Source organism: Carassius gibelio, chromosome A24 (genome assembly GCF_023724105.1).
Source record: "Carassius gibelio isolate Cgi1373 ecotype wild population from Czech Republic chromosome A24, carGib1.2-hapl.c, whole genome shotgun sequence".
Lineage (NCBI taxonomy): Eukaryota > Metazoa > Chordata > Actinopteri > Cypriniformes > Cyprinidae > Carassius > Carassius gibelio.
This window is the reverse complement of record NC_068394.1, coordinates 13,173,409-13,194,024: the sequence shown is the minus strand read 5'-3', so window position 1 is coordinate 13,194,024 and position 20,616 is coordinate 13,173,409. Positions and strand designations below refer to the sequence as shown.

General features: G+C 36.8%; 1 protein-coding gene across 13 annotated transcripts in view; it reads right to left on the bottom strand.

Moving 5' to 3' along the window:
* Positions 1 to 20,616, bottom strand: part of LOC127946191 (sickle tail protein homolog) — a 135,732-nt gene that overhangs the window by 79,083 nt on the left and 36,033 nt on the right. For 3 of the 13 annotated variants that reach the window (XM_052542561.1, XM_052542565.1, XM_052542564.1), the window contains exon 1: positions 19,863 to 20,474. The exons of 2 other annotated variants lie outside the window; for them this stretch is intronic. In XM_052542561.1, the coding sequence (XP_052398521.1) occupies positions 19,863 to 20,166 (304 nt within the window). In that variant the 5' untranslated portion in view covers positions 20,167 to 20,474. Of the gene's footprint in view, positions 1 to 19,862; positions 20,476 to 20,616 lie in introns of those variants that run through there. 8 more of the 13 variants (XM_052542566.1, XM_052542562.1, XM_052542573.1 and 5 more) reach the window with 6 other exon arrangements.

Sequence of the window (20,616 nt, the reverse complement as noted above, 5' to 3'; positions counted from 1 at the left end):
AATAGCATGACTGCATTTCGTTGCCTTGTACCTTACATGTGCAATAACAATAAAGTTGAATCTTATATAATCTAATGACACTTGAAGCATAAAACATTAGCACATATATTGTATAAAATAATAGATTTCTAAAGCCACTGAACGTTTTTTTTTTTTTTTCTGTATGAATTTGAGCTTTCCGAAATGCATTTTTGAGATTGTAATGACACTTTAGAATTTGCCTAAAATGAGGTAGCTAAGGATGCAGCATAATAAAGATAACTACCCTTCATGTTGAAAGCTCCTTAAAATGCTGCCTACATAGGTAACTCAATACGTTTTGGAACAGACCACATGTCTGGATTGTTTATGTATGTACGTGCGAGTATGAGGGTGTGGGTGTTCAACTCAGTACTTGACAGATAAATAAAAAAAAGGGAGAAGTGAAGAAGGAATGAAAGGCGGATGGAAAATAGTGGAAAAGACACAACTGTTCTTGGTTTTCTGCAAAACTTAAAGCACTCAGCAGACACTGACAACCTCAGCCCTGCCCCAAAACACTTGCACACATACTAAAACACACATACACACGCACACACACACAATTAAGCCCGGATACAAAGTCATGTGGATGTCAAGAAACAGTCGTATATGGTTAACTTGTGTGCTTATTCAAACACAACACACACATTGAGAAGAGTGTGTTGTCAGCTACAGTACAAATAAAAAATAAATAAAACAAAACATTCATGCTTGTAGTGTATGGTATAAATATGCAAACTGGGTTGTAGCATCTGCCAAATTCTGTTCTTCAAATCATCAGTTCTTCCCTGCCAAAATTTAACCACATGAACACTCCCCCCCCCACCACCACCACCACCCAGAACATGCAGAACATACAGAACATACAGAACATGCCGGCTAAAACAGAGTATCCAGTTTATTCTCACTAAATGAGAAATGTCATTGAGTGTTATGAAAAATGCATATGGTAGAGGGCTTAGATGTGCTAACTGACAGCAAGAGGGCTTAGATCAGTTAAAATCTGCTGACAAAAACAAACCCGGAAACATACACAGATGACAACTATTTCACCTCTCACTCTCTCTTCACATCATTATTCAAAAAACACACCCTACAGATAACTCACCTATAAACACTATAGACCCTGAGAACAGAGAATATTTGCTTTGTAGCTGGAGGGTTTTGCTGTGGTAGTCAAGATCAAGCACAAGAAAAGCTAAGAGCAAACAGGCAGAGTGCTGTCTAAAGCACACAATGTGTTTAATTCTTTGTATTCTGTTGGTGATCTGACAGCCAAGTGGGTCTGTCCATTTAGGAACACAATTTGTATGCAGATTACTTCTCCTTAACTTACAGTCAGTACTTGTATTGTATAAAGTGCTGAATGATGTAGCGTAGTGCTGTAAACTGTCCTATTGAATAAAAGTAAAATTAAAAATCCCAAATATACAGAACAGACCAAAAGTTTGGACACACCTTCTCATTCAAAGAGTTTTCTTTATTTTCATGACTATGAAAATTGTAGAGTCACACTGAAGGCAAGGGCTATTTGACCAAGAAGGAGAGTGATGGGGTGCTGCGCCAGATGACCTGGCCTCCACAGTCACCGGACCTCAACCCAATCGAGATGGTTTAGGGGTGAGCTGGACCGCAGACAGAAGGCAAAAGGGCCAAAAAGTGCTAAGCATCTCTCGGGGAACTCCTTCAAGACTGTTGGAAGACCATTTCAGGTGACTACCTCTTGAAGCTCATCAAGAGAATGCAAAGCAGTAATCAAAGCAAAAGTTGTTTCACACTTTTTTGTTATGTATATAATTCCATATATAATTCCACATGTGTTAATTCATAGTTTTGATACCATAGTCATGAAAATAAAGAAAACTCTTTGAATGAGAAGGTTTGTCCAAACTTTTGGTCTGTACTGTATATATTAAGTGAAAAGACTATTTAATAAAGGGAATGTTATTATTATTATTATTAAATATTTAATATAAACATTTTAAAAATGTAATTGAGTGTATTTATAATTAAAGGTATACAATACCATATTAAAGTATTTACATACAGATTGATCTATCAGATCATAAACATACACACTACTCTTCAAAAGTGTAGGGTCAGTCATGTTTTTTCATGTTTTTGAAAGAAATCTCTTATGCTCATCAAGACTGCATTCATTTGATCTAAAACAGTAAAACATCAATATTCTGGAAATATCATTATTATTAATTGAATATAATTTCAGATAGAAGCCTTTTGTAATATTATGCATGTATTGGCTACCACTTTTGATTAATTTAATGTGCCCCTGCTAAATAAAAAGTATTAATTTATTTAAAAAAAAAATTATATGTACATTACAAAACTATTGTACATTACTTTTTTGTTTGTCTGTTTGATTAATGTATTTTATGAATAGGGGGGAAATACTGCATACTGAATCTTATTATCAAAGATCTAAAATAGAATTTTACTTAACCTTCTGATCCCAGCCAAAGTTAATTAGAGGTGCATATCTGTGTGTGTGTGTGTGTGTGTGTGTGCAAAGGATTGAGTCGTAACACAATGAAAGAGAGAGTGATAAAAAAAAGAAATAGGGGTGAAGAGGATTAAGTTTCTTTAATATACAGCCATACTTTAAATCAATAAAACAATCCAGACACCCAATGAAATGAAGGGGAGAACCATCCTGTGATGTCAGGAAATGAGGGCTGTTCAAACTTGCTCTAAACGCTATGTTAAAACACTTACATCTAATTCACACAGACACAAATTCAGATGAACTGCAGTGATTAACTCCAGCATTCCCAGCCACTTAGCATGCTGTAAAATATCACTTTACCACAGGCTACAACAGTTTACGAGCTGACAGGAAAAGAGAAACAAAAAAAAAAAACAGACAATGACAACTTTTCATATGATGAGATCTGATAGTCGGCCCAGGAGGGCCCTCAGATTAACTATAACTCTGCAATTGTGAGATTTTCCTTTAATTATGCTCAACATTCCATGATCCTCTGTCTCTCCGTGAGCCTGAAGGAATTCATATTCAGATGAGACGAGATGATTGGTCTGGCTGTCTGACTGATGATATCATAACAGCTGAACTCATTCCATTTCCTCAGTCTGATTATGGAGACGTTTATCAAATTCTAATATGCACAGAGGCATACTAGTGAACCTAAAATGAGAAACTAACTTCTCTCCACCCTGCACACAGACAATAGTAGACATGAAGGAAATATAATTATAATATACTTATAATCATACCTTTTACACAAATAATGTATTTTGCTTTTAAATATATTTGTACGTGTACATGGGAGTTTGAATATGCATGATGCTTCTGGGGGTATTTATGCTCTCTCTCCCTTTCTCTCTCTTTCTATTTCTTTTTTTTATGCTGGTTGAGAGTCTCTTCACATCCCAATAGAAATCACTAAGTTAAGTGGTCAAAAATGTACTTTTATGTATTTACTGTATTGGACCATAAAATGTTTATCCAATCACATCCCTCGGCTCAAGGGCTACAATAGGCTGTCTGTCAACGTATGAATTTGCATACCTCCACACACCATGCTCGAGCAGACATGATACTTTATCAGCACATTCCATTACACTATTGCAGACTGAGCGACAATTGAAGGCGTTATTTTTGTAATATTATCCACCTTAAACTGTAAAGTTTTCTCAGCAATGAATGGGACATGAGGTCATCTGAGCCATAACTCATCATGTTGCTGGTTAGCCTCGGGTCATCCTGTGCACGATTATGTATTTTGGAGCAGGTGTGGCTTTGGAGTGTGATTTGCAGGGAGGGTGGGATCTAATATTTTCAAAGCTAGCTTACTATTTCTAGCTTCTCTGAAACTGCCCACCCTAGCTTTAAATGATAGTGTATACTTAAACTATACATGCTATAATTTAGAGAAGGTATAAGAAGGAGAAGTATAGATTGGAAGGATCTGCTATTAGCTGGTCTTCAAAGCTCCAGCTGTGTATATGGTTTTAGTCAAACCTACAGAGTATAGTGATTTCTGTGCAGTTTAAAATGCAATGTTTAATAGTATTTTGTGTGATTTAAAGGTGGCACTAAATGGAATTACAAAAATAATGATTGTTTTCAGATATCCCAAACACACTCTTCTGTTTTTTAATAATGCATATTAAAGCATATAAGATGACTTTTAAACCAAACAAATGACTGACACATAGTTTAATATACACACATGCCTCTGCCAATTGCAGAAATCTGCCCTGTAGACTAAGTACCCCCAGTTGCCTAATGGCATGAGTAAAATACACACACACATGCACACTTTGGTCAGCAAAACAATATACAGTATTGTTCAAAATAATAGCAGTACAATGTGACTAACCAGAATAATCAAGGTTTTTCGTATATTTTTTTATTGCTACGTGGCAAACAAGTTACCAGTAGGTTCAGTAGATTCTCAGAAAACAAATGAGACCCCGCATTCATGATATGCACGCTCTTAAGGCTGTGCAATTGGGCAATTAGTTGAATTAGTTGAAAGGGGTGTGTTCAAAAAAATAGCAGTGTGGCATTCAATCACTGAGGTCATCAATTTTGTGAAGAAACAGGTGTGAATCAGGTGGCCCCTATTTAAGGATGAAGCCAACACTTGTTGAACATGCATTTGAAAGCTGAGGAAAATGGGTCGTTCAAGACATTGTTCAGAAGAACAGCGTACTTTGATTAAAAAGTTGATTAGAGAGGGGAAAACCTATAAAGAGGTGCAAAAAATGATAGGCTGTTCAGCTAAAATGATCTCCAATGCCTTAAAATGGAGAGCAAAACCAGAGAGACGTGGAAGAAAACGGAAGACAACCATCAAAATGGATATAAGAATAACCAGAATGGCAAGGGCTCAGCCAATGATCACCTCCAGGATGATCAAAGACAGTCTGGAGTTACCTATAAGTACTGTGACAGTTAGAAGATGTCTGTGTGAAGCTAATCTATTTTCAAGAATCCCCCGCAAAGTCCCTCTGTTAAAAAAAAGGCATGTGCAGAAGAGGTTACAATTTGCCAAAGAACACATCAACTGGCCTAAAGAGAAATGGAGGAACATTTTGTGGACTGATGAGAGTAAAATTGTTCTTTTTGGGTCCAAGGGCCACAGGCAGTTTGTGAGACGACCCCCAAACTCTGAATTCAAGCCACAGTACACAGTGAAGACAGTGAAGCATGGAGGTGCAAGCATCATGATATCGGCATGTTTCTCCTACTATGGTGTTGGGCCTATTTATCGCATACCAGGGATCATGGATCAGTTTGCATATGTTAAAATACTTGAAGAGGTCATGTTGCCCTATGCTGAAGAGGACATGCCCTTGAAATGGTTGTTTCAACAAGACAATGACCCAAAACACACTAGTAAACGGGCAAAGTCTTGGTTCCAAACCAACAAAATTAATGTTATGGAGTGGCCAGCCCAATCTCCAGACCTTAATCCAATTGAGAACTTGTATCAAAAATGCTGTTTCTGAAGCAAAACCAAGAAATGTGAATGAATTGTGGAATGTTGTTAAAGAATCATGGAGTGGAATAACAGCTGAGAGGTGCCACAAGTTGGTTGACTCCATGCCACCCAGATGTCAAGCAGTTTTAAAAAACTGTGGTCATACAACTAAATATTAGTTTAGTGATTCACAGGATTGCTAAATCCCAGAAAAAAAATGTTTGTACAAAATAGTTTTGAGTTTGTACAGTCAAAGGTAGACACTGCTATTTTTTTGAACACACCCCTTTCAACTAATTGCCCAATTGCACAGCCTTAAGAGCGTGCATATCATGAATGCTGGGTCTTGTTTGTTTTCTGACAATCTACTGAACCTACTGGTAACTTGTTTGCCACGTAGCAATAAAAAATATACTAAAAACCTTGATTATTCTGGTTAGTCACATTGAACTGCTATTATTTTGAACAATACTGTATGTCTCAACAAGTGAAGATTCCTCATCCGATCACCCAAACACACATCTTTCAGTTCCTTTTATGGAGATGTTTTTAATGGTTCAGATACAGGCTCAATAAATGTTGGAGAGCTTTAGATGAGCATGTGCTGATTTATAACTGCATGAATCTACATGCTGTCTTACGTTGTATATTAACACTGCTTGGTTCTTCAGTAAATCAAAGTGCCAGGCAGCTGTGGCCAGACAAATCATCCTCAGGCCAGCCAAGAAATTTGCCAATCAACATCAGGTACCATCTTAAAACCACTAATCATAATTATATGGATTGCACTGATGCCATCTCATCTCTCAGCCCAGCCGAGTTTAACAGGTGCTTGTCAGCACATTCCGTGTGAAAATAAAGTGCACTTAATTGTATTGAATGTGCACTTGCAGTGTACTTTAAATCTTAAAGTATTTATTTAAAAAGTTGTATGCATAGAAAATATAATATTGAAATAAAAGGCCACTTAAGAGTAAAGTTTCCAAGTCCACCTAGGACTGGGAGTAGCTGTTGTGATGCCTGAGCAAACAAAAATGTATAATACAGTATGCATAAAAACGTCTCATGTAATGAATGTAACCATGGTTCCCTGAGTAGGGAACAAGACACTGCGTCCTCTAGGGGTCGCTATGGGGAACACCTCGTAATGACCCATATCTGAAGCATACATTGAAAAAACACATATGAGTTGGCTGGCAACAGTCCCTGACATCACTACCAGCGTGACTATGGATAAATAGGCGCTGGGAGAACACGTCATTCACTTCTTCCTCTGAAGTTTGCGTCCGAAGTAGTGTTTATTTCGTCACCTATTTTTAATTTAGTCTTAGTCTTAGTCTTTCTTGTGGCAAATGTCCTTGTTAGTTTTAGTCATTCACCTATCATTTTTTTGTTAGTGAAGTTTTAGTCAACTAAAAGTCTCGTCATTTTAGTCTAGTTTTAGTCAAAAGAAAACTTAAGGTATCTTAGTCTAGTTTTAGTCAAAAGATTTTAGTCTTTTTTTATTTTTAATAACACATTATTACTGAGATTATTACTGATAAACATTTCATTAAAAAAAAGTGTTTCACATATTTCAAACATTGGTAAAATTTCTCAATTACCTGACAAAATACACTTGTTGAATGATTTTTGTTGAATGCAAATGTTAAACGTGTCTGGTTTTCAATTTCTGATTTAGGAGACACATTCACAAATGATTAACTTGATCACATTTTTTAACTTAATTGATACTTCTTTTAATCATAATGCAAAGACCGGTCATCAGGACATAAGCTGTTATGTACAATAAAAGACAGGAAATATAATTTAACACAAAAAGCCTGCCTAGATGGTGAACTTGAACTTTTTTTTTTTTTTTTTTTTTGAGCAGCGTGTGAACGAATTCTTTCTACGCACACTATTTTATTTCTTGATAACAGACCACTGCTAACTATAACACAAATATCGAGCCTCTTACCCTCATCACACGTCACTCATGTTTGCTTTGGGTTTTGTGTGTTCAGCAGTTTCGTGTTGCAGCCACAGGCTGGCAGCAACAGGAGTATGAGACCTGTAACTTGAGCAACAGCGCGAAGCGGCGAACTCGTTCTGAATATTTATAAAATAAGGCGTAACAGCTGATGAAAAAGCAGAGACGATTGTAGACGAAAATGAACAGAGATTTTATCTTAGTTTTTATTTTCTACAAAAATTTTCGTCTCGTCTTGTCAACAATAATGCATGTTAATTTAGTCTTAGTTAGCATTTTTGGACAGTGGTGCAGTCTTCATCATCTCGTCTTAGTCATGAAAAAAAATGTCATATTTCGTCTCGTCTCGTCTCACAAAATTAACACTAGTCTGAAGCATGGCAGGTTCCATTTCAAGTAGGGGTGTAACGGTACATGTATTCTTACTGGACCGTTTCGGTACAGGGCTTTCGGTACGGTTCATGTGTGCACCAAATGACTGAATGCAATATTTTGTGCGCGGAACATAGGTTAATTTTCGTGTTTCCACATAAACATATTATGTGCCGGAAGTCTCCGCGTTCATCGCAAATCCCGCCCTGCAGCTGATTATATGGTTTTCAAAAGGCATCACGCGAGTGTGAACATCATTTGTCTGGAGCATAACCACTACATCTCCAACAGGAACTGCTTTATTTCAAGGCTAGATTACCTTTAGTCTTATTCAACAGATAGAGTGTGGAATATTTTGATAAACCTGAAGGAAATTCTAAAAGGCTATTGGCTAATGGAATTCAGGGCATGTATACAGTGCTTTGCCTCTCACCTTTAAAACCTTCCCCTTTTTTACTCCATTCCCTTGTGTTTCTATTTCACCGGTCTGTCTGTAGAAGGTGCATAACCATTTGATGGTGCATCAGAATGGAGCAAACAGAGATGGAGAAAGTGGAAAAGAAACTGTGCACACACAACCCACACTCAGTGCCAACGCTTCAGGAAATCCCTTCATCTTTTCATCCTTGCTTAACCACTCTTTTCTTGAAACAAGGAGTCTCTTTAGGAGATGGTGTTCATTAGGTGTGTTGTGTGTGTGTCTAACCCTCTTGGCTGACCCTAATAAGCAACAACACACAGCTTGCTGAATAGACTTCAAACAAAGATGCTACTTTTAATCAGCAATGAGAAAATCAGCTCACAACCTGTTCGTAGAAAAGAGGGCAAGAAAAAGTGAGGGACAGAAGGAAAGAAAGAGATAAAAGGAAGTGAAGAAAACTACAGAGGCAGACAAAAATAAAAAATGGCAACCTCAAACAAAACAGAGTGAGCAAAAAGGTGAACAACTGCACAAAAAGAAGACGACAACCGCTGGAGGAATGCAAGGAACAGTACACTGAACCAAATTATGATTTTCTGTCAGTTCTGCATGTGTGGGCCTCAAACCTGTCAGAGTTCACAGTCTCATAAGGCTTCTGTGGAAACTGGGGCAGAGACAACTAGATCTCCAATTAAACTGCTACACACGCAAAGAGAAGTGACTTTATAAGAGATTATTTGATTATTGATAAAAACTTGCTTGTTAACTTGGCTCTAATGTACTGGAAGGTAGTAGGCCTTTGGAGAATTAAGCTACACTTAAATGAATGTTATTGCAGGAGATGCAAATCATCAAACCAAGTGCTATGTTTTATTAATCTTTTATTCTTTGTAACCTCCAATAAACGCTGCCTGTAAGTGCTTAGAAGCTTCTGAGACTACAGCAATCTTGGGCCATTCCTCACCTGAAAAGCTTCCAGATCAATGATAATCTTTAGTTTTGACATTACCACTGTTTTCCTTAAATTCAACCAAATATTCTCAATGAGAATTGAATCTGGAGACTGAACAAGCCACTCAAGAACATTCTACAACTGATAAAGCATAAGTACATTCAAGTATAAGTACATAAGTTCATTTTTCTGACCTATCAACCAAGCATAAGTACATCTGGATGCACTTTGGGATGGCTGTCCTTCAGGAAAGTCCATTGATCATCAAGCTTCAGTCTCTGCACTGAAAGCATCATAACTCATGATGTCCTTCATACAGTCAAGATTTTCACTTCCTGCAACAGCAAAACACCCCTATAACAGAAGCGGTCCATATCCAAGTTTGACCATTGAGATGGTACGCTTCTACTTATAAGCTTTGCCATTTTTGCACCAGACATACTGCTGATAAATAGGTCCATATCTTCCTTCTAGGACACCACAGGTCTATCCAAATGAATTTTAACATGTTCAAGTTGGCCTTTTATGCTCTTCTTGATCAAGAGTGGCATTCGGCAACAGTGTTGGGCAGTAATTTGATTACTTTTTTAGTAACGGAGTAATCTAACGTGTTATTTGCACAAAAGCAACATGAACTAATATAAAATATAAACGACTAGCAGGTGCAAGTGTATGCAGAGTTTCTATTTAGGCTATAACATGTTTGCAGCATTGAGCAATGCAGTGCTGAAATGTGCATGCTCATGTTTCCTCTCATTATAACACACGAATTGTAGACATTATGAAATATTAATTATGCATATATTTATTGTGTTTAAACTGAGAATTGTGAGATAGCAATGAACTTAGATGTCTTTTAGAGATTATAAATGCAGTGCTCTGCTTGCATTGTGTCAAACCATGCACGCAGCAGCCGCTTGCTTTAGTTAAAAATCGTTTCCTGAAGGACAGCCATTAGTTAGGGGAAGTCGTGGCCTAATGTTAGAGGGTTGGACTCCCAATCGAAGGGTTGTGAGTTCTAGTCTCGGGCCGGACGGAATTGTGGGTGGGGGGAGTGCATGTACAGTTCTCTCTCCACCTTCAATACCACGACTTAGGTGCCCTTGAGCAAGGCACCGAACCCCCAACTGCTCCCCGGGCGCCGCAGCATAAATGGCTGCCCACTGCTCCGGGTGTGTGCTCACAGTGTGTGTGTGTGTTCACTGCTCTGTGTGTGTGCATTTCGGATGGGTTAAATGCAGAGCACAAATTCTGAGTATGGGTCACCATACTTGGCTGAATGTCACTTCACTTAAAAATAACAGTGTTCTGTGAATGTTGATGCTTTAATAACAAACATATATCGAAAGCGTGTATGCTGGGATTTCATAAATTTCATAGAGAAAAGAAGTAATGTAACTAGTAACGTAACTAATTACTTTTGAAATAAAGTAATCAGAACAGTAACGTGATTAGTTTTAAAAGGAGTAATCGGTAATCAGTAATCACATTTTCAGAGTAACTTGCCCAACACTGTTCGGCAATATCCCTCATCACGAAATCCATACTTGACAATAACACTGGCAATTTTTTTTATATGGCACCATTAGTTACAACACATGGTTGTCCAATGTGCTTTACAGCAACAGCAAAATAAAAACACAAAAACAGATTTAATAAAAAAATGAGACAAATGACAATAAGATAGCAATACAATCCTCATGTAGCCTTAGACTTTCTAATATAATAAAACTCTTTCTTCTCTATAGCCTTTGTGAGAGCTCTGTTGGCTTTGCCATATTTGCTACTCATGTCAGCACGCGCACGGGCTAGCTTTATGTATGTGTAACAGCTCAAGCTAATTCTGTTTTTTTTCTTTTTTTTCTTTTTTTTTTTTTTTATAATTTCTAAAGGTTGATTGCATTTTAATACAATTTTGTTCCCCACTATACAAATAAGCGACTTAAAAACAGCAATGTTAAATATGGGATGGTTATTTAAAAATCCTGTAAATCAAAAATATTAAATTATATATTGAGATTATCACCGTTAACATGCCAGTAAACAGTTACAGATGCAATTTTTATAAAATCCTGGATCTTCAGAAAAGCTTGTATTTGTAAAGTAATATAGTCTCTTGGGGCTTGAATAATTTTGATTGAATCTGGATTTATTTAGGCAAAACAGTATAGAATATCTGGCATTTATCAGTTATCAGCCATAACATGAAAATAATTATCAGCTGATGGTCACTTTAACTTGCATTATAAATAATGATGCAACAGATGAACTTTCACAGGAACTCCCCCATTGTGTTACTTTAAATAACTTGCTCTGGAGTCACAGCTGGGAGCTAAAGACTGAATTCTCATCCAGGAATAGTCACAATGGAAGGAAGGAACAATTTTAGCCCATTCCTGCTACAGCAGATCCAGTGGAAAGATAAAATAATTTGTTACGAGTCAAGGAAACTGGGAAGATGGTCCAGTCCTCCTCTAGCATAGTCTGAAAATAATTTTGTATTGAACAACTTCTCTTAGAAATGCTGCAACTCACCAAAATAAACTACTTTAAAGTACATTGAAAACTAAAATTAAACTGAAAAAGCATATAATTCAAATGAAAATATTATATATAAAAGTAATACATAAATAATTGTAAATCTATTAGAAAAATACAACAATACTAATACACTGAATTTTAGTATTTGTAACAATTAGCCTCCATTTAAAACAGAAACACATGATAGTGATAGGAAATGAATAGGTGTCTGGACTGAAAAGAGGTTAAACCACAGAATAGGTTTGTCCAAACTGATTGCGTTTGAAGGAAAATGGATCGTGTAACATTACACTGTTCAGAAAAACACATGAGGCACAAATGAAAGTTTAGCAGTCTTTAACCAGGTAAACACTGGGAATCACCACAACAGGAGCTTGAGCAACACAAGTAGTACACTACGAGACCAGGCGCAGGGAATCAACTAATAATCAAACTAAACAAGGACAGGAAACAGACCAAATAAGACTTAACAGGAAATTAAATGCGTGAAAAAAACAGGACAAAACCTGACAAATATTTAGGCAACAGGTTATTAAAGTACTAGTTCATTCATAATTGTATTTATTTATTTATTATTTGGGATGAACTACCCCTTCAACACCATTTTCTTTGTTCTACAGAGTGGAGTCATGAGCATTTCCCCCCTGCTGGGATCAACATCTTCAAAAGGTTTATCAACCATTCAGGAAAACTCCCAGAGGTCTCTATCTAATAAATGAGAATTTAAACAAAGTTGCTCACATTTTTGTATTGATTTCTGATTAGGAGAGTTATCTCTGATAGACACCTTAGGGACAATTGGACATACTCATATAGAGGAACTTAGTATGAACTGTTAGTATGTCAACCACAAAGTGCAAAGTTCTGCAGCAACAACAACCCTGCACCCCTCAGTGCATAACGTCTGCAGTCTGCCAGCCTTGGGGCATGAATTCAGCTCAGAGGGAGATAAACAGTAACAACAACAAAACCAGGTGTGTTAAATGGAGGTTTTCTTTTTTTCCTGACTCATATCACCCAAGACACTTTGTGGCATCTAAACCGTGTAGAGCAACACCAAGAATCAACACAAATTAACACAAATGTCAATATACTTGTGCAAACACACTAAACCGGTTGGTTCTTGCCTAGTTAGTAACCTAATTCAAAGTTTGTCTAAGGTGGGAATTGTTGAAAGGGTCTCTGCCTCTTTTTTTTTCCAAGATTGTATTGCTCCCAGTTTCTGAGATCAAAGCAACGTGTAATAATTCTAATTTTTAGAATACAAGCTCGCACGGTTGCTTCATGATTTGGTGCCAGATAAATGAAAAATGACTATGTTTACAATGTCCTAGGGTTCCATACTTTTGTCTTCTGTGGAACACAAAACAACATGCTTTGAAGAATGTTCATGCTGTTCTTTTTCATGCAAAGAAAGCATAAGCAGACATTCTGACAAACATGTTCTACAGAATAAAGAAAGTCATGCAGTCAGTAATCTAATTCCAAGTTTGTCTAAGGTGGGCATTGTTGAAAGGGTCTCTCTTCCTTTTTCTTCCAGATTTAAAAGATCTCAGGTTTTGGTTACTGGTGACTATGTCCTGTAAGCCATTTTAACAGCCACAGTGGTGATTAAGCAGGCTATGAGCCTGGAAAATTCCTGAAGTACGGAAAAGTATCTAAGTGCAGCTCCCTCTCCCTGAATGCTTTAGGAGACAAGACAAGAATATCTTACAATGCAGAATGATAAACTGTTCCTTTCATTCTCCACCTCCCCTTTTTGATCCTTTCTGCCAAACGGTGAACAATTACCAGATTCCATTTGCCATTAAGTCAAAGCACTTTTCATTAGCTGAGCTGGTCGGTGACCTGTGGATCAACTTCTGCCCACATTAATTTCGTTTTTTTCACAAACAGAGTACTCCATCTGTCTGAAGAAAATAATAGTCTGCTGGTCCAAGATTAATGGAGTGGCTCCCAAGCACAAAAATACCTATTTTAAGAGAGTAAATTAGTTAATAAATCTGGGACGATCAAATAGTGTCTCCATGTCTGCTTTCTGTCTTTCAACAAAAATAAAAATAAAAAAAACTTTTAAATATAAGCCATTTACTTTGTTGCCTGACAGTTTAGGCCCAGTTCATCCCAAAAGGAAAATCTTTTATAAAATATTCACCCTCATTCGGTTCCAAACCTGTATGATATTGATTCTTCATTGCAGCACAAAGCAAGATGTTTTGAAGAATGTTCATGCTTTCTTTCTTTTTTCAAGAAAGCATAAGCAGACATTTTGTTAATATCTCCTTTTATGTTCCACAGAATAAAGAAAATCATACAGATTTGGAACAACAGGAAGGTGAGAACATGAACATCATTTTTATTATTAGTTGAATTATCCCTTTTAAAAATTCCAAACTGTCTCTGTTATTGATCTAAATGGCTCTTCAGGAACTTGCTGGCAAAGTAAGTTCTGCTAGAATGTCTTCAGTTTGCCCCCCCCCCCCCCCCCCAAAAAAAAATGTATTTTGTATTATTATGTATTATTATGTATTATTTTGGAGTACTACACTGGCCATCCCATAAACCCCAAGTTAAATGTTATGCTTCTCAGAAGATCTCAGAAGATCTCAGACTGATATGTTAAACAAATCAATCTGGGCTAACACTCATAGTCCAAACATGGAAAATCCAAACCGCAGAAGCCTGAGTACAGATCCAACCAGTTTAAGATAAACTTAGTTGAGATGAGGGGACTGTGTCTCCTTCCCTCTCTGCCCTCTTTCTTTCCCATAACCTCTGTTTGGCTGAACCATGAGTAAGCAAGACCACCCAGCCATGAACTTTACTGACTTTGGTACTGTCCTTTGTCCTGCTACACTTGCTTGTGATAAACTTTCAAAAAGTGCTAATAGTAGATTAAACAAAAGACTGAACCATTTTACCTGCAGATAAACAGAAAACCCCTTTAAGGAAGCCGACTGCTGAAAAACAGAACTCTCCTTTATCACTCTATCTACCAGACATAAAATGGGCAAAGAAAAAAAGAGAATGTATTTGTTTTCCTTCCAGGTGCTTCTTTGAGGGCACATTTAGGTAGACAAGATTAGTATCAGATTGCAGGTGATTATATTAGACTCTTGCACGTTGATCTGTGCGGTTCTTCGAAGCACAATGGAAAGCTATAAAATGTTGTATTAATGTAACAGTATAACTTACATATAGTGTCATTACAAACAGGTGGATTTACTTCTTCCCTCATTCTTTATTGGCAGCCAGATTTCAAAGTTTAAATAATAACATATGCATAACATTTATTTAAAAAATGAAACATTAATTACAGGAAAATGCACACTCATCATCTGTCCAGTTGGGAAATGTCATCTATCAGTTATGCTTTCTTTTTACGTGAGCCATTCATCCAACATGTTATGAACTGTGCTTGCACTCTAAGTCTAGAAAACATTAACTCTTAAATGGTCCATTTAAAGTAATGATTTAAAGAAAATAAAAATAACTTTTAAAGAGCTCACTGGTGTAAACATTTACAATGTTTATGGTTGGGCAGAAATGAGTGTCAGTTTGCTTGAAAAAAAAACATTTAATATATTTATCAACTTTTCCTCATGCACTGTAAATGTAAACTAAAATAGCTACTATAATAATTTCCAAGTTATTCTTTTTGCTATAAAATATGTAAATGGTTATATGGCTGTCAAGCTTAAAAAAAAAACAAAAAAAAAAACATTGGTACTAAAGGAAACAAATATTGCATGTATAAGTCTATTGATGGCCTTATAGATAGCACCTACAGGTGCTAGTCATATAATTAGAATATCATCAAAAAGTTTATTTCACTAATTCTATTCAAAAAGTGAAACTTGTATATTATATTCATTCATTAAACACAGACTGATATATTTCAAATGTTTATTTCTTTTAATTTTGATGATTATAAATGAAAATTTGAATATTACTTAAGACTAATACAAAGAAAGGCCAACTGAAAAGTATGAACATGAAAAGTATGAGCATGTACAGTACTCAACACTTAGTTGGGGCTCCTTTAGCCTGAATTACTGCAGCAATGCGACGTGGCATGGAGACGATCAGACTGTGGCACTGCTCAGGTGTTATGAGAGCCCAGGTTGCTCTGATACTGGCCTTCAGCTCTTCTGCATTCTTGGGTCTGGCATATTGCATCTTCCTCTTCACAATACCCCATAATTTTTCTATGGGGTTAAGGTCAGGCAAGTTTGTTGGCCAATTAAAAACAGGGATATCATGGTCCTTAAACCAGGTACTGGTAGCTTTGGCACTGTGTGCAGGTGCCAAGTCCTGTTGGAAAATGAAATCTGAATCTCCATAAAGTTGGTCAGCAGCAGGAAGCATGAAGTGCTATAAAACTTCCTGGTATATGGCTGCGTTGACCTTGGACTGCAGACCAACACCAGCAGATGGCATGGCACCCCAAACCATCACTTACTGTTGAAACTTTACACTGGACCTCAAGCAACGTGGACTGTGTGCCTCTCCTCTCTTCCTCCGGACTCTGGGACCCTGATTTCCAAAGGAAATGCAAAATTTACTTTCATCAGATAACATAACTTTGGACCACTCAGCAGCAGTCCAGTCCTTTTTGTCTGTTGTTCAAGAGTGGCTTGACACAAGGAATGCGACAGCTGAAACCCAAGTCTTGCATACATCTGTGCGTAGTGGTTCTTGAAGCACTGACTCCAGCTGCAGTCCACTCTTTGTGAATCTCCCCCACTTTTTTTAATGGGTTTTGTTTCACAATCCTCTCCAGGGTGCGGTTATCCTTATTGCTTATACACTTTTTTTCTACCACATCTTTTACTTCCCTTCACCTCACTATTAATGTGCTTGGACACAGAGCTCTGTGAACGGTCAGCCTCTTTTGCAATGACCTTTTGTGTAATTCCCTCGTTGTGCAAGGTGTCAATGGTCATCTTTTGGACAATTCTCAAGTCAGCAGTCTTCCCCGTTATTGTGTAGCCTACAGAACTAGATTGAGAGACCATTCAAAGGCCTTTGCAGGTTTTTTGAGTTAATTAGCTGATTAGAGTGTGGCACTAGGTGTCTTCAATATTGAACCTTTTCACAATATTCTAACTTTCTGAGATACTGAATTTGGGATTTTCCTTAGTTGTCATTTATAATGATCAAAATTAAAATAAATAAACATTTGAAATATATCAGTCTGTGTGTAATAAATTAATATAATATACAAATATTACTTTTTGAATGGAATTAGTGAAATAAATCAACTTTTTGATGATATTCTAATTATATGACAGCACCCTGTATATATATATATATATATATATATATATATATATATATATATATATATATATATATATAATTACTAAGTTAAAATTAAATTAAATAAATTACAAAATTAAATATAATAAATACTATACATTAAACTAAAAATGTGAGCTAATTAAAATATTAACACATGATATAATACTATATAAATAACATTAAAATAACACTGGTTCAACTTTGAATGCAACATTTTATTGTATGTATGGACTGCATGAAAAATTTACCTAAACAATATTTAACAACTTAAATGTCTACTCTTTCACAAACTATGGATAGTTTCAGAAGACGCCTTCATAGAGCATTAATCATATGGACTATAGAGAAAATGAATCATATTTTTTTGTCCTTTATGTAGCCTTTTGGAGAGCTGTATTGATCATCCATCCATCCATGAAAGCAAAACACGTGACAAACTTTGTAAATTGTGTGGTCCAGTGTTCATGATTCACCTTGAAAATGTTTCAACATATAAACATATAATTAAAACATATAATTTTAATTAAACATATAGTTTAAACATATAATGTGCTTCTATGCTTTTACATCTATAGAGGAACAATTTTCATGGTAATATCTGGATCTTAGTCCATTTTACTTCCATAATAGATCGAAAGAATTGAGGCAAACGGATGTTCTACTTAAAAATGACAGAAACCAGGTTAATCATTTCGGAACAAATGAATGATAAAAAAGAATGACGCACTAATTTCTGTGTATGCATGTGTGTGCTCGCCAGAATGAATAACTAATGGAGGGATGTTAACCTCAAGAACTTCCTGTCTTTAATATCATCACAGTCTAAATCCCCACCTAGGAGTGTCCCATTCCTGCATTTTCACTGAGTGGACATGACGTGTCTGTTAATCACTAAACATTGAGGGATGTGACTGTCATCAGAAGGCCACTGAGGTGGTAATATTTGGGTCTTATATCACCACTTTAGAGCAACTTTGAGTTGACACGGAGCTCTTAAACCACAACCAGCTGGATTAAAACGCACTGGGGCGGAATGTGATAAAGAGGTCTCTAATCACACTCACAAACACATGCACTCACACAAACTGGCATTAATCTGCACCCCACTGTGCTGTAATGGGGAGGCAATGTGTTTTTTATTTTATTTTTTTTATTTTTTGAGGAATGCAGCAAAAATCAACCCTGCTGCCGATCTAATCCCAGAAAACCCATTCTCATATATGAATAAATATAAAGCCTGCACTGAACACATTTAGCTTAATACCATATGAAATTCACTTACAATTAGACACTTTAAATCAAGAATGCAAATCTACTTAATACCCTAAATGCACGTAAAAACCTATGCAAACAAAACAGAATGTTCCATTTTTATTCACAGGTATACTAAGCATGGAAACTTCAACATCTCAAACCAAATATAATAATATCTTTGGCAGGAACATAATGAAAAATATCAAATATTTACTCCCCATTTGAAACTAAATATCTACCCAATATGCGTCAAACTATTAATACTATACTTAATGCTAATATCACAAAGAGGACACACAACATAATTGAGGTTAGAATATCTAAAACCTTGAGTATAGCAGAAAATAAAATTTATTTGGCAATAAGAATAAAGGAGAGCCAATAGAATTTAAATTAAAAAATATAATTTAAATAAATGTATGCATTTAGCAGACGCTTTTACCCAAAGCGACTTACATTGCATTCAGGCTAACAATTTTCTCATAACATGTGTTCCCTGGGATTCGAACCCCCAACCTTGCGCTTGCTAACAAAATGCTCTACAAATTGAAATACTGAGTTTCACAAGAGATTTCAACCAGTGCACAAATTTGCCAAGATACAAAAGTCTGCAATCAACAGCCTGACTTGTGTGTTCACACCAGACAAGACTTGAGCAAATAAATTGCGCTATTCACGTGTAATTGGACGCTTGAACATTAAACTTCATAACAGATGTGAATTAGTGTCATGGGGGCGCTTCTGCCAGTTGAATTCACGCAGTATTGTGATTTCAACCACCATTTTCATTCGGATAATTCTCAAAATATTACTGTGTCATGAAATGTAGTTTTAAAATATTTCAGGCGAGAATGTAGTTGTTGTAAACTCAACTATGCAGTTTATTTATAAAGACAGCGTCTATTTAAAAATGATTTTCGGAGACGAGCTCCATGCGATCAGCGGGAGCTCAGTGATCATGTATATGCCAAAGCACTCTCAACTCGGCTAGTCCTTCTGACATTTGCCGCTAGCTCTGATGTCTCTTTAGTGGTTCAAGATAAAATATAATTTGTTTGGGGTAAATCTAATTTTTGGTCTTTATTCAATTAATCTATTAATATGTTATATATACAAGCAAGACCCTTTTTATTTCTGTTTCTGTAAACGTATGAAGAAGTATCATAAAGCGACTATGACTTTGTTCTCCATTGTTGTTTCGGATTTTCCCTCCACTCGCTACATTGTAATCACGTCACTACTAAGAGCAAGCTCCTGATTGGTTAACATGGCGCAAAATTTTGCCTAAGTTCAGATTTTTTTCAGATTCGCGCCGCGTCATTGGTCAAATGTGTCACAGGTTGTCTATTCATGTCTTTGCATTGACTTAACATTGAAATCAAAAGCGCCAGATGTCTTTAAAGTTTTTTGATTATTACAAATATTCTCAGAAATAACATATATATTATTTAAAATAATGAAAACATTAGATGTGTGATAAACAATGACCAGACATCATGTGGTCAAATATGAAAAGTGCAGTTTGTTGGTCTCCACTTTTGATTATTTATTACTTACTGGGATGTGTGACTTCTTGCTGGGTTATGGGTGCTGTGAACCTTTTAGGTGGACAGATTTTGCTCCTTGGCTGGCTCATCTCATCCTCTTCCTTTATATTGGTGTTTTGCGGGATCTGCGAATGTGTTGTTCCATTGACAGGAGGGCTCTGGCCAGGTATATTTCCCTCGCTTTCTGTCCGTATCACTTTCTCACCCATGCTATGCATTCTGGGTTGGCTGGCAGGTGTATCCCGACGAGGCGAGGGGAGTTTGGAGCCAGGACCCGCCGAGGATGGGCGAGCAAGTCGTGAAGGTTTAGACATAGTGTAGAAATGCTGGTTAAACTCGAAAGAATCCAATTTAGTCAGTTAATCAGTCACTCACTTGGTATTCCATTTCAGTTGTCCAATCAATATCCAAAACTGTGTTTCACAGGTGGCCAAATACTGCCTGGATTTTCACCGTATTCCACAGAGAAAGATTTTCACCGTCTTGGTCTTACTCACCTTCTTTCTCTCTCATCGTCCTGTCCTTCTGTGTCTTTACTCAAGGAACGAGTCCAGACGAGTGCAGGTAGAAGAACCAGACGGAGAGACGGAGGAGGCGGACCGAGGGGGAAGGGGTTAATCACCACCTTTCCAAACGGAGCTCGTTCCGAAGTGTATGCGTGTGCGCCTTAGGATGACTGACAGTGGGACAAACGGAGATAAGCAGTCTGTTCACATGTATCAGCGCATTCCAACCCACAGTCTCAATCTCTCTTTCATTTTGCC